Source organism: Telopea speciosissima, chromosome 9, assembly GCF_018873765.1.
Source record: "Telopea speciosissima isolate NSW1024214 ecotype Mountain lineage chromosome 9, Tspe_v1, whole genome shotgun sequence".
NCBI lineage: Eukaryota > Viridiplantae > Streptophyta > Magnoliopsida > Proteales > Proteaceae > Telopea > Telopea speciosissima.
The window spans coordinates 37,844,435-37,859,611 of record NC_057924.1 but is presented as its reverse complement, the minus strand read 5'-3'; the positions used below and the strand labels follow the sequence as shown (position 1 = coordinate 37,859,611).

General features: G+C 39.4%; 1 protein-coding gene across 1 annotated transcript; it reads left to right on the top strand.

Annotated features, from left to right (window-relative positions):
• The first annotated feature begins 819 nt into the window (after positions 1-819).
• Positions 820-2,790, top strand: LOC122640556 (WRKY transcription factor 71-like). Its single transcript, XM_043833780.1, has 3 exons — positions 820-1,322; positions 1,711-1,854; positions 2,414-2,790. The coding sequence occupies exons 1-3, from the start codon at positions 862-864 to the stop codon at positions 2,778-2,780; spliced, it is 972 nt and encodes a 323-aa protein (XP_043689715.1). The 5' UTR covers positions 820-861; the 3' UTR covers positions 2,781-2,790.
• Positions 2,791-15,177: the final 12,387 nt, after the last annotated feature.

Here is a 15,177-nt window from a genome sequence, read left to right as displayed (position 1 = left end):
GCCCCAGATTTTATTTTTAAAAAAATGATTTCTTCAGTATTTTTTGTCCTGGTCCGTACCTTGCAACGATACCAATCATGCATACCATAGCTAAAATTAAAAGACCTTATCATATACAAGTTAAATCATGGCACTACACCACAAGCTGAGATGGCCGGGGTGGAGAAATGGGCAATCCAGTAAAATCGCATGAGGTAACGTTTCCTAACTCATTGCCACATCAGCCCCCAATGTGGTGGTTGACGTGTCAGCTCACTTAGTGAAGGGATCCAATAAGAAAGAAGACTGCTACAAGTCATAACGGGTAGAAAATATAGAATCTTATCTTAACGTTCTTCTTACAAGGATTTGTGTTAAAAAAATCTACTAAAAAAAAATTGAATTTTTGACCCAAATTTGTCACCATAAACGTCAGGAAATTCGGATTTGAGGAAAGCGTGTGCTGACGTCGTTTTCCCATCAGCACGGCATCTACGTGGCATTTCAAAAGGAGAGTGTCTCACGTGCCAAGACTCTTGTCGGCTACGGTCAAATGCCGGTGCCCTTCCTGGACACGTGTTAGCCTAATCTTCCAATACCACAGTAAAGTTTGAAACATTGACCATTACTCGAAAAGGAAATGATTACCGGCTATACCGGTAGCTCTCGCTGACTCTTTATCATCTTTTTCTTCTTTAGGACTTTTGGCTCTAGAGTCTCATACATAAGATTAGATTATTGTGACCTTCATGAACCTCAAAGACTGAAAGTCCTCTCCTCTCTTCAAAGCCCAAAAACAAAAAACCTAAAAGGCCTTCTTCTTCTTCTTCTTCTTCTTCTTCTTTCAGAACTATTTCTGTGTCTCTTCTCCTTCAATTTTCCATGTCTGATGAAGGTGGAGATCTGTTCCACCATGACCCATTTCATGAAGATGACAGATCAGCTTTCCAATTCTCTCAAACTCATTATCCCCCCATGTATTATAACCAGAGTGTTCAAGGGGTTGGAGAGACTTCATCACTAGATCTGCATGGATGTGATCCCCCTTCTTTCATGTCCTTCACTGATTGTTTACATAGTTCAATGGATTACAATTCACTAGCAAGAGCTTTCGACTTTTCGTGTTCTTCGCCGGATGTTTTTGGCTCAGATAATACTACTGCTCTGAAGTTGGGTGGTCAGGGTGATTCAGTTGGGACTGGTGACATTTCAGCCACCGCAAACTCATCGGTATCTTCGTCTTCGAGTGAGGCAGCAGCTGAAGAAGACTCAGGGAAGAGCAAGAAAGATCAACAGCTCAAAGGATGTGAAGAAGGGGAAGGATCAGAAAAGTCTAAGAAAGTGTAGGTTTTTAGTCCCTTTATAGATTTTGTCGTAAAGGAGCTATAGCTTTACAATATTACTAGGAAGTTTCATTAATCTCCCCTTTTGGTTTTCTTTGATGGATAAGTTCTCTTAGAATGAACCTTTTTAAGGTTTCTCAAGCTAATGTGAATCATTGGAACTTTTTTTCCTTCTCCCTTTCTTTCTTCATTCCTTCTAACAACTTTGACTATTATGAAATGTTGGAACTGGTAAAAATCTTCTGATTTCTTCCTGAATGTAATATCAAGAAGTGGTGTACTGATGAAGCATGCTTGAAAAAACCTTAATTACAATTTTCTTCAAATTTATTCTGTAATTATACAAATCAGCTAATCTTGTCTAGTTCTTTTTTGGTTAAATCCACAGAAGCAATCCCAAAAAGAAAGGAGAGAAGCGGCAAAGAGAACCCCGATTTGCTTTCATGACGAAAAGCGAGGTTGATCATCTTGAAGATGGATACAGATGGAGAAAATATGGACAGAAAGCAGTAAAAAATAGTCCTTACCCAAGGTTTGCTTATCTAAATTAAATCTCCATATATACAAAACTTAGAATTCAAGGGAGGGAAAAAGCCCTTCAAGATTTATTGGTAACTCTATTATATGCCAGGTTTGAAGACCTTGTGTTCTTGTTTGGGCATTTAATTAGTAGAGGTGAGTCACTAATCCAAGTGAATGCAGACTACAGACCCATATAATTCCTATTAATTTCATGGATATATGTAATTATATGTTATAACACCTTTAAATGATGTATCCTTAGCAAACTATATTGAGTGAGTTAGAACTTTGAATGGAGACCTTGGGCTCATTGTTCAAATGGAAGCTTGGGGTTTCAGTCTTTGAGTCATGTAATTTTTTGTTTATTCCAAGGATGGAAACAGCTCCCTTGTCAGGATGGCCCGGTCCTCGACGTGTAGGACTGTCTAGCCGATTTCCACTCTATGGCTTCTTGAATCATGTACTTCGAAGTCAATGTGTACTACATGTTCTTATCAGTAAAGCTTTGTTTACCACAAAAAAAAATTAGTACTTTGAGGTTCAACCCTAACAAACATTTGTCATTGCAGGAGCTATTATCGGTGCACCAGCCAGAAGTGCACGGTGAAGAAACGCGTCGAGAGATCATTTCAAGATCCATCAATTGTGATTACAACATATGAAGGCCAACACATACATCCAAGCCCAGCAACACTTAGAGGGAATGCAGCTGCAGGATTATTTGTACCTTCTATGTTAACAGCACAACCAACCAAACCTATCTTTCCCCAAGAACATCTGATTCATCAAATGCCTACCACAAACAACCAAGATGAAACAAGCTCCATCTACCCACAAAACCTAACTACTACTATTAGGCAGCTTCAGCTTCCTGACTATGGCCTTCTGCAAGACATAGTTCCCTCCTCTTTCATCCAAAAACAAGAACAACCATGAAGCTCTCTACTATATTGTACATGTATTTAGTTTCCTATCATGAACCCATACATGTATGGTGTTCTTCTTGTCAAAAAGGTTAATCATACCTTTCTCTTCTTGAAAAGGTTGTCTGTTAGGTTGGCAATAAAAGAAATGAGTGTAATAAGGTGGGGCTTATGGAGGTGAGAAGAATGGAGCTTTCTTGATTAAGTATAGTATGCTTTTACTAAAACTGCATTTAATGTATATTTAAATTGTTTGAAAAAAACATAAAAAGGTAGGTTTTTATTAGGAAACCTAGACTTTATTAGCTAAGAGTGAAACTAAGGCTTATTAAGGAGATGAGTTAGCTAAGGGAGAGGGATTGATATGATTGTAGTGTGAGAAAAGGAATGCTTGTCTTTCCTGCTATAACATTATACGTTGAATTCAGATCTTCATTTCAGACAAGTTTTAAATGATGATGACTCCTCTTAGTACTGTTTCAGCAGGAATTCACACACAGAGTGAAAAGGAACCTAATTAGGGCTTAATTTGTTCTAAGAAACTCCAAAAGTTCTTGCTATATAGCTCACTGTAAGTACCTTAAAGATGTAATTAAATGGAAACCTAAATGTACTATCTACTAATTCCAAACCTCCTGAGACCAATTGATGTGATTGAAGCGTAAAGTTTAAACAACACAAAATTCAAAACCACAAGGTTTACCTGTGGTATAGCTAAGCCAAATTTTGGTTTCTAGTCTAAGATTTACACTTTGTCATCATCAGGAACTGAAATTAATTAGTCATCAATGTTAAGGTGGGAATGGGGGTTGCAAGCCGGAGTTGCTGAGGCTGCCTTAGTGTTCACACTGTTCAAAACTAGGGAGAGAGAGAGAGAGAGAGAGAGAGAGAGAGAGAGAGAGAGATTTTCCCTGAAAAGAATTGGAATGCAAACAATAAACAGTACTGTCCCTTTGCTGCCAAAAACGCGTCTCACGGTCACATTTATACGGCGGTTCCCCGCCACCTAATCCATAATGTTTCAGGTTGAAGCCCAACTCGTTTCCTACTAAGTGTGTACACACCAAAAAGACAGAAGAAGTGACAAATAGCTATAGTTAGCAAGGCAATGACGCAAATGCATAGGCAATAAAGCTAATGCAAACATAAATAGAAGGGGTCAAAGAAAGCATAATTAATGGGAGAGATGGGAAAAAGCCTCATATAAAAAAATAAAAAAAAAAGCTACAAACTACAATATGTGGGAAAAGGCTGGGTATACCGCCAGTGTACCATAAGCTAGCGATAATTATATCTATTGTCCACGGTAATGGTGTCAATCGGTAAGGTATCGAGAATTTGGTAAGATTTTGATACGTTACTGAAGATAGAAAACAGAACATTGTGTCCGTACGGTACCGAATATAAACTGTATTTCCAATATTGATATTGTATCGACTCGGTATGATTTGTATTCGGTATTAAAAACGGTTATTATTCGGTTTCCAAATGTGATATTGGCACAACTCAATCAAGTCACACAATCTATTAATTCTCAGGAGCTTTTATTTGACTGAACTCTACCATCCCACTTTCACCCACAACCTACGATGATGAAGAAGACAATACAATAAAAGAATGGAAGATGAAAGAGCATGAACACTTGCCTCGTGCAGTTCTGATTTATACATGAGCAGCGTTGTGGACACCGTAGATTCAAGAGTTTGAACCAAGCTCTTCTTAAAGGATGTCAATAGTGAGAAGAAGGGTCACTGTTTGAAAGAATTGTAGATTGAGACGTAGGAGAAGAGAAGGATTAGCAAGAATTTCAATGTAAATTTAAAAAAGGGAAAAGAGATAGACACATAGGGTGCTAGTATATGATATACCGAGAGCATACCCATCCTTCTCCCTTTACAAAAAATACATCTTTCAAGCTTCAAACAAAACTAGGAATAAAAAATTAGGGTTTTGATTTTGCGGGGTTTGCTACTTTGGTTATACACTTTAGTGGTTTAGTCACACATTCCTTATGTCATAGGGAATTCAGTACGGTATCAGTACATACCAATGGTTTTGTCTTAATTAGAAACTGATAACTTACCGGACGAAGAGAAATTCTATTTTCCCATACCGAAATAGTACCGAATTTGTACTTGTATGATTCAATACAATTCTATACGATTTGTTTCGATTTCGATATTCAGTTTCAGTTCCAAATTGACTCTCTCTCTCTCTCTCTCTCTCTCTCCCCTTTGAACTGACCCCCTTACCCCTCCTGTATGATACCCCATCCTGCACCAACTACCACATGGGTAGTGTGTCTATCTCTCTCCCATATTTGATCGACTCATTGTGCTTTGTCTCTCTATCTTTTTTTTTTTTGGGTGAATAAAAAAGTATATTAAACCCTAAAGTAATCGAAGAAAAAAATTCAACGCAAAAATGCCACCAAGAGGCACTAGGCTCACGACAAACAAAGAGAAAAACAATAAGAATAAAACATCAACCTTAGGACTGTTGGGAGACTGAAAACAGTATCATCCCAAAAGGAGTAATAGTGAGCTCACCATGTACCCTACGTTCTTCCAAGGGGTATAAGATTTCCAATCGGCTGAGAAAAAAAATAAGGGGCAAGCCTAATACGGTGATTCTTCCTCCTACACCAAACAGAGACTTGATCAGTGCAGTGTCTACCCAAATAAGCTCCTCTGTTTTCTGTGTCGATGCTAGTGCTTCCTCTAAATTTTCAACATGATGGATTATCTCCTCAGTATGCTTCAACTCTAGATCTTCTACTTGAGAGAATCAAACCAATTAAGTTGCGTGCCAATCCACAATACAAAGGAATGATTACATCAAGCTGGCCCCACATTGAATAGGGTTTTCAATTTTCATCCACATTTGCAACCCGAGACACAACTTCAACCGATCGATCCAAGATATGAATCACCGAGGTCTCAGTGGCAGGATCACAATAATCCAAAGATTCATCAATAGCATCACTTAACTTAGATTCCGAGTGATCCTCCAAAGAAGCGACTGAAGATCAATATGCTACCTCTCTTAAAGGACCTCTCTTACAGTCTTACCCTATTATCTTGCATGTCTGATTAATAATAGAAAATGGTTACTACAATTTGATTATATCCCATTACATGCGAGCAGATTAGCCATATCTTCGTCTACTGATCGAGGGTTTGTATTTATTTGAAGCTCACCTAAGTCTTCGTATCCTTTGTTTACAATTGTTCTATACTCAATTAATGGAACGTGTGGTCCAACACAAGACTTGGGCCTAAATGAATTCAAGATTAGATCCATTTCACAGCCGTATCACTTGACAACAAAATTTTGGACAAGTGATTAAAAGGAGAAATAACAGATTCATTGATTTATGTAGTTAAATTGGTCATTCATGACACACCTCTTTGAATGATTAAAAGGAGAAATGACAGATTCACATGTGATATGAGTTGATCATGGCAAATTATTCATCTAAAGACAATTTTAGACAATTCTAGACAATTTTGAGCAGTGGAAAATAGTTGACAAATCAAAGGTTGTTTCCCCAAAGGACCCCAGCACGCTTTAATTGGATCTACAATAATATCTCCTTCTAATCATAGTAAATCATGATCCAATCCATTGACTGCCCTAACTTGATTATAGAACGGCCGAAATATCTTCTTCCACTTGTCATATCAGATGGAGCCCATACTTTGTGAATAGGTAGACTTTCAAATCCCTTGCTTACATGTCAAGTTTCACCCTAAACGGCATCATGTTGGAGGGGTGTGGGGGTAGGGTTGTGAAGAGATTCTAGACTAGATGAAGAATAAGAGGTCTCTAACGTGAAACTTCGTGGGGGATAGGCTCTACTGCACTATCCTCAAACCAACTGCACTAACAGCTATCCTCAATTAAAATGTTACATGAAAATGCTAATAGGTCTTATACAATTTACAAATGATAAGAATTGATAAGGGGAATCATTGACCTAAAGAATAAAAGCAAATGTCATGCAACTTGAACCGGTGGTTTAGTCAAACTAGTTTTAAGGACCACAGTCAATTAATTACAATCCCCATTTTGTAAACAAAGTTATGCATGACCACACGAATGGAGCTTTGAGCAATTGGGCCTATGTTTTTGCTTAAATTTTTCTTGAGCCCAAAAGCTCCAAACACATAACAGCCTTATCTACTCACTTAACACTCATCTCCATCTTTGATATTTGTTACAAGACTTCAGGAGAGCCCAACCCATAAGCTAGCTTGAGAGGAGGGAGAGCCCAAAGTCTTATAAACACACATCAACTCACCAAGGCAACCAATGTGGTGTTGGATTTATGTGTTACTTTGTATTGAACCTTTTATACATTTTGGTTTAATATTATCACATGCGATATAAACTTTTTGAGCATTATGTGTCCGTAAGTTTTACTTAAAAATGGTAGTCACGACTAGGGTTTGGGCTGAACACCCTTATCCTATGGTCGTCGCATTGGGTATGCCTAGACATGTGATGTCAAGGTACGAATGCGAGTACTGAAATGTTTGATGTGTGTATTGGCGAAGAATCTACTTTGTCAATTCCCTCATGTATTACTACCAGATGTAAGATGGGATAGACATGTGTCACCGAGACCCTGTCACTGCAAAATGTGACCGCATTCTTTGGTTTATCAATGACTAAGACTCAAGTGAGTCAAAGATGGTGTTCTGGGAATGCGCAAACGTTGTGAGAGAATGAGTTACTCAACATGGTCACCACTGTCCGATTGGGGAACACCAAGATTGAGGTTGTCTGTGAATGGTCGAATCAGAATCTGGATCCAGTGCCGTTTTGGAAATGGTTTTTGCAAAACCTATTTTACATAAAATAATAGATTATATGTAGTTTTTAATTAAAGTGTTTTATCGAGTTTTGCAGGACCCGATCATATGCACAGACACTTTTATATGGACATGTACCATGGAATGGGGTTAGGCAGTACTAGTGTACATGCCCTAGATTCCATAATGGTGGTGTTGATTAGTGGTGGGTTGGTACATAATAATTAATTATTGTGTGAGGGTATAAATGGAATTTGTTATATTATTAATTATTTATTTAATTTATTGGATATGGTGCTATTTGATTTATCCATTAAATATTAAATAAATAATTAATTATCTATTAATTCCCTATTAGATTCTACTTCTTCACCAGTTAGAAGCACTTTGGGATTAAACAGGATTAAGCCAATAAAGAGAGAGTGTGTCAGACTCTCACTAGGAATCATCCAACTAGGTTTTTAGTAACCCTATTATATAATCACATCAATGGGAGGGGGCTGCCAACGTTTTTGGCAGCCTTGGACGAATTTTGTTCCCCTCCCCCTTAGACGAAATTGGCTCTCTCTCTCTCTCTTGATCTCTTCTCTCTCCTTCTTCTTGCTCTCTAGTTTTGAGAGCTAGGGTTTTAGAAACCTAGATCTGTTTGAAGAACTAAAGAGATTCTTACATTGGCTTGGAGAACCTTGGTAGCACCATTGGAGGTTCAGATCTGTTTACTTGGAGTACTCATTGAAGGAAGAACCACTGCCTATTGGAGGAGCAACACTTGAGGCTCATCAGGTTAGCATGTTTCATTAATTCCTCTTGATTTTTAATTATTGATTATTCATGGGATGCAAAAGTAACCCGAATTGATTTGGTTCTGTTGTACATTCGAGTATGGGATGGATCCCTCTTTCCATGGGATGGAATAAAGATGAATTTTTCCATCTCTTTTGGGTTCCATAATTCCATGGGACACAAAAGAGAAGGACATGACATTGGTTTATCAGACCAAACCCTAATTGGGATGCACTAGGGTTCCCATGGGCGACGATGAAAACCCTAAAATTAAAATAGGGCGCCCATGGGCAACCATGGGTTAACCCAGGAGGTGCAATACCCTAATTGGTTTATAATTGGTTTCCCAGGGAAACTATGACATGATCCCAGGATTGTAGTTTGACCTACAGTTTGGTATCAGAGCCACCTTTCTCACCCATGGATATCATATAATTAGTTGGATGTAATTATTGTATATGGGATGCAATCTTTTCATTTAAATATTCATGGTAGAATATGGATGGATGTTTTTGCACATGGATGTTATAATGGTTGTAATAACCTGCCCATATGCACATGGGTGGTTACAAGGTAGTTATTCATGTAACAACCTTGCCATATGCACATGGGTGGTTACAAGGTAGTTATTCATGTAACAACCTTGCCATGAGCACATGGGTGGTTATGGTTTTTGTAACAACCTTGTCCATGTAAGATGATGGAATTTTATTTTTATAATATTTTTATTTTTATTCCATCATAGGGTTTAAAACCCATTATTCTAGATTCAATAAAAAAAAAATTTGTACCCTAGATTCCCTGCGCACACCTTGCTACCTCCTACACACCCGCTGCTTGCGCTTGGCGCACGCGCAGCGTGCAGCTGCAACAAGGTCGCGGCCATGGTGCCATGCGGCTGCTGCCCGTGGTGCTAGTGGGTGCTGCCTGTAGTGCCATGTGGCTACTGCCCATGGTGCCTTGTGCGACTACTGCCCAGTAGTTTGGCAGTGTTTTTCCCTCAAAAAATAATATATATATATATATAGTATAAAACAGAATTTTTATTTATTTTATTGTTTTGTGTATTGGAGGAAGAAGATGGGTGAAGAAATTCTTCTCTTCACCCACTTGGGAATAAATTGGATTCTATTGTGAATTTGGATGCATGGTTTCACATGAGATGTGTTGTTTTATTTCTGGAATGATCCATGTGATTGTGAGCCCCATACATAATGTTATATTGTCTATGTGATTATGGGATTGGCTTTCGAATAATATGGATGGCAATTTTATGTATGTGATACATTGGAGTTATGGGTGGATGTGATGCTTCTCTCTCTCTATCTCTCTCTCCCCCTTTTCTTTTTTATAAGCAAATGTATTCCACCCCATGGGCAGCCCAAAATGGTGGGTTGGTTTCTTCATGCGGGGTTTCTTTATATTTGAAAGGAAAGTGTATAGAATTTTTTCTAAGTTTCAAATGCGATTTTTTAGAGGAGATGTGATTTCCCAGTGCATGTTGATGATGATCTGCATGTGCTCAAAGTTCATGGAGATGATGATCGCCAACTTTGAAGGAAGATCGGATGGAGGAGATGATCAAGTTGAAGCATGTGACATTCTTGGCATGATGATGCGCCCATGTACATTATTAGATTTGTATTTTTAATAGGAGGTAATTAATTTATTAATCACTTCTATTAAAATGCTGCCATCCCATAGTCGCTTTTAATTAATGTTTGATTAATTATTATATGTGTTGCCATCCATGATGTTATCTAAGAGTTGTTAATTATCCCTCTTTGATTGCAAAACATAAATGATATGGATTAGTCTAAGTTAGTAGACATATCCATGGCCTCCTATTGAAGGTAAGTATAGAGGTTGTGTAATAAGGCCCTGCACACGCCAACAAGACATTGTCGGGTTTTTCATTATTGCATGATCATCTGTATTTATCTCTATCTAGATACGTTAGGGTATGGATAGTGAGAGGGCACTGCGACAGTGGGTCATCTTTCATGATTCCATGATTCTAACTAATGCAATAGGTGTCTATATGACTTAGATGTATGTCAGCCGACAAGATCTGGACATGACACCAAGGTGGCCAAAAATATTAGAAGCCCATGAGGCGGACAGATTAGTCCACACTACCACGGTGTGCATAATGACTCCCGACAGGGTAAGTTATGCATATAAGGGTTGTAGGTATCCAATTCATTTTATTGGGCCATGAGGGAAACCTAAATTATGAGAGACCATTAATATACTTGCTCTAATTTTATTAATGGTTATTGATATGCGTGTGATTTACTTGTACATGTGTAGATTCTAATTCAATGGCTGTCGTTAATTCTAACCTATTAACACTCATTAGCGAATACAAACTAAATGGTACAAACTATGTTGATTGGTACCGGAGCATTAAATTGCTCCTGACTGCAGAAGGTCTTTCCAGGGTTCTTAATGAATAAGTTTCTCCTCAACTCGACCCGAATGATTTTGAGGCACATGAGGTGATGCAGGATTTCCTTTAGAGGGACTCGAAGGCATCACTTTATATCCTAGGATCATTGGAAAAGTCAGTATTGGACTCAGTCAAGGATATATGTACCGCAGGGGGTAAAATGGATAAGCTTGCTGATTTGTTCAACAGGCAGCTGACACATGCACACTCAGATGTAGTGAGTCAGATCCATAACTCCAAGATGTCCCAAGGGACTCCAATGATGGACCATGTCATAAAAATGATTAATCTCTTTGAGAAATTGGGATCCATGGGGACTAATTTTGGTCTGCGATACAAGACAGATGTGATCTTTGCATCACTCACTTCTGTCTATGCATCATTTAAGATGTCTTACAAGATGTCAGATAAGGAGATGGACCTCACCGAGCTTGCTAATGCACTGATAGAAGCGGAAGCTTTCTTGAAAAAGGACAAGGCTGAGGTCAATGCAACCGACATGAAGCCTTCTTGAAATGGGAAGAAGAAGAAAAAGGAAAATAAGGGTAAATCCCTAAAACCCAAGGGTGGGAAGCCTAGCAATAAGAAAGCTAAAGGCAAGTGCTTCTAATGTAAGAAGGAGGGTCACTGGAAAAGAAACTGTCGCGCATTCCTGGCTACTGTGAAAAATAAGAAGCCGGATGATATAGAGGCTGCTAAAGAAGGTACATGTGATGTTTACATTCTTTATGAGTCTATTTTGACCTTTGAACAGATCAATTCTTGGCTGGTGGATAGTGGTTCCACTGTTCACATTTGCAATGTATTGTAGGGGTTCAAGGAGACAAGGAAACTTGAAAGAAATGAGGTGCGACTTCGGATGGGCACTGGAGCTGAAGCCATGGCGATGGCTATTGGGACTTTTACTTTAAGTTTTAGTTCTGTTAATTTAGTTTTAAAGGATTGTTACTATGTACCCTCTTTTAAGAGGAAGATTATTTCAATTTCAAAACTTGTTTTGGATGGATATAGTTTTTCCTCTAATTCTAAATTAGTTATTCGTTTTACTAATTCCTTTGTGGCATCTGGATATTTACAATGTCGATGATTAACCTATTAGAATGAATGCTGTTTCGAATGTTGATTTGAAACGTAAAACAGTTCCAGTGAACTCAACATATCTATGGCATCTAAGATTAGGTCACATTAACTTGGACCGAATCAGTAGATTGGTAAGGGATGGGTCTTTAGAGAATCTAAGGGTGGAACCATTCCCTACTTGTGAGTCATGCCTTCAGGGCAAGATGACCAAGAAACCCTTTAGCAATAAAGGTACTAGAGCCACAGATTTGTTAGAGTTGATATATACTGATGTGTGTGGACCCATAAATATACAAGCAAGGTATGGATTTGAGTATTTCATAAGATTCACCGTTGACTACTCTTGATATAGTTATATCTACTTGATGCGTAGAAAATCGAAGGCCTTTAATAAATTCAAAGAATTCCAAGTTGAGGTCGAAAGATAACTCGATAAACATATCAAGTCCTTACGATCGGATCATGGAGGGGAGTATCTATCGGATGAATTTAGGGAATACCTCACTTCACAAGGGATAGGTAATCGATTAACTAATCCAGAAACACCATAACAAAATGATGTATCCGAACGACGTAATCAGACTTTATTGGATATGGTCCGAACAATGCTCACTTATAGTGAACTGCCTCTTTCTTTCTGGGGGTTTGCCTTAGAAATGACTATCTATATCTTGAATAGGGTTCCAACTAATTTTGTAGCTAAGACACTCTTTGAGTTATGGAAAGGGCGTAAGCCTAGCATACAATATCTTAGGGTATGGGATTGCATAGCACATGTGCGAAAGCAACAGACAGACAAGTTAGAATCCAGGACTTCGAGATGCTATTTCTTAGGTTATCCTAAAGGCACGATTGGTTATTATTTCTATGACCCAGTTGACCAAAAAGTCATTGTAAGCAAACATGTTTCATTTTTGGAGGAAGAAATGTTAACCAGAAAAACTGAACTTGTAGTTATTGAGGAGTTATTGGATAACTCAGAAACTTCACTTCCAGAAGTGAGACCAGTTGACATACCCACTGAAAAGGAAATACCTCAAGAACCTTGATGTAGTGGGAGGACTACTAGACCACCCACTAGGTTTACTCTTCTCACCGAAGAAGAGAAAATAGTGGAAGAGTTCCACATGGTGTTTTAGACACTGAATTTTGTCACCCCTCGACGATGATGACAACAGGACACGGACAGACATCGGTATCTCTTTCAAGAAGGACTCTTGTCCCTACATCTGAACCAAATCACCCTAACATCCCTAAAATGACTTATCAGACCCTTATACTAAACGCTAAAGGAGGTACTGCTCACCCTCCCCCACCACGGCGGTCCCGCTAGCCTGTTAGCCGGCTGTGGGGATTTAGGGGGGTAGACTGCCCCCCTGCGAGGGGTGTAGGGGGACTGCCCCCCGACAAAAATTTTTTTGAAGAGTCAGAAGGGAGCAAAAAACCCAAAAAATAAGGAAAAGTGGTACTGCGCCCCCACGGCGCCGTGGGCTCCTTGCCACGGCACCGTGGGGACGTGTACTTGATTTCTACGGTGCCATGAAGGGGTGTGACATCAGCCTACTGAAGTTACCCACAGCGCCATAGAAAATTCCCCCACGGCGCCGTGGACGTCTCCCTGGCGCCGTGGAGGGCTTATCCTGCCAAGGGTGAGGGTCCCCCTCCCTCATTTCTGAAGCTTTTCTCGGGTAAGGAGACCCTCCAGGGCTTGTTTTGCCCCCTTTTCACCCTCTTTTACTCCGTCTTTCCCTCATGAGTATGTGAGTGAGTGGAGCTCTTCGACGTGGGTAGATCCTTCGATTACCCATCCAAACATAGAGCGATTCTGCTCTTAGGTATTGTTATCCCGCCAGTGTACGAATAACGAAAAATCCCCTTCACAGCCGTTATTTTGTCTGTATATAGATAACGAAAATCTCTTATATAGCCGTTACTTTGCTCGAAGTCTGAGTGACAAAACTCATCTTGTATAGCCTCATTCTGTCTGACAAGAGAGAGACAAATCGATCGTCCGTCTCCACCTGAGCTGTGGGACATCACATATTTTGCCCTTGGTGCGCTTTCATTTATTTCTTGCATTTCTAGACAGGTATCTGTCTCTTTCCTTCTCATTATTTTTGGCATAATGTAGACAATTAAAGTAACTCGTTTTAGTGTACATAGTAAATGATTTTTCTTTCTTTGTCATGATTAGTGCATCATAACTTAGCCTTACATGTTAGTATAAGATATATTATTAAGGGAGAATATTTGAAAACCAGCATCTAATAGAAAGATCGATTTATCCGGGCAAGGTGGGTACCTAACACCTTCCCACCCTCATAACCTAACTACTTACCCTGAATCTCTGACCAGACCATATGGAATCACGTAGCCCTTTCTGCTAACCCCAGATGGGGCTACACCCATTGGGTCCTAGGGCCTAACCCTAGGTGGTGACTCCATTTCTTTATAAAGCATGATCCCAATCCCCATGATGATATATCGGAACAATACACCATTATTCATCGAAGTCAACCCTTGTCACCATAGAGGCTGAGGAACCCTCATCCCGAGGACCACAGTACTTACAGTGGCGACTCTGCTGGGGACATGTCAAGCTTTCAACACTAGATGCTCTCGTTAAATGAAAGAATATTCTCCCTTATATATTGTTTGTATGATAACATGTTTGGCTAACCCTTTTGTTTGTATTAACTGCATCATGCATAGTACTCGAAGTGAAATCAAACGAAGAGGGTACTCCCTGTCGTACCTCTACCCCCGGGGAGGTGAAGTACGTCATACTAAGTACTCTAAGATTAGATGATAGCCGCTTCCTGTACCACTTTTGTGCACACACGCACTACATGGGAATACTCTTATCCCCGTAGTTAGTCGTTGGACCCCATGAGTAGTCATGGGTAATTCACGGCGAAGCTACAGCCTTTGATATTTACTGTACGAGTTTAGAATCACCAGCAAGGGTATTCACTAGTGTGTTGTGGGATGCTTTAGCCATTCAAAAAAGGCACTAGCATGATTACTCTGAGATTGAGTGACCTACTCTCCAGGTATATTAAAAGAACCACGTACACGCAATTCGCAACCACGAGCGATAGGTATATCGGTTCTGTCAAAGGTGACCTTTTTCTGTCCTATCAAGCCTACCCCTTACATGTATCATGTAGGAAGATAGACCATATATGATTAGGGTGCAACACAAACTAACCCTTGTTAGCTGTAAGAAAGATCGAGTTTAAGGTCGCTTGATGATTAATCTGGCCTCAATATGAGAT

Coding starts and splice junctions, on each gene's coding strand:
- LOC122640556 (XM_043833780.1), top strand. CDS start 862: ATGTCTGATGAAGGTGGAGATCTGTTCCACCATGACCCATTTCATGAA. Junction 1,323..1,710: donor TCAGAAAAGTCTAAGAAAGT/GTAGGTTTTTAG, acceptor TTAAATCCACAG/AAGCAATCCCAAAAAGAAAG. Junction 1,855..2,413: donor AAAAATAGTCCTTACCCAAG/GTTTGCTTATCT, acceptor TTGTCATTGCAG/GAGCTATTATCGGTGCACCA.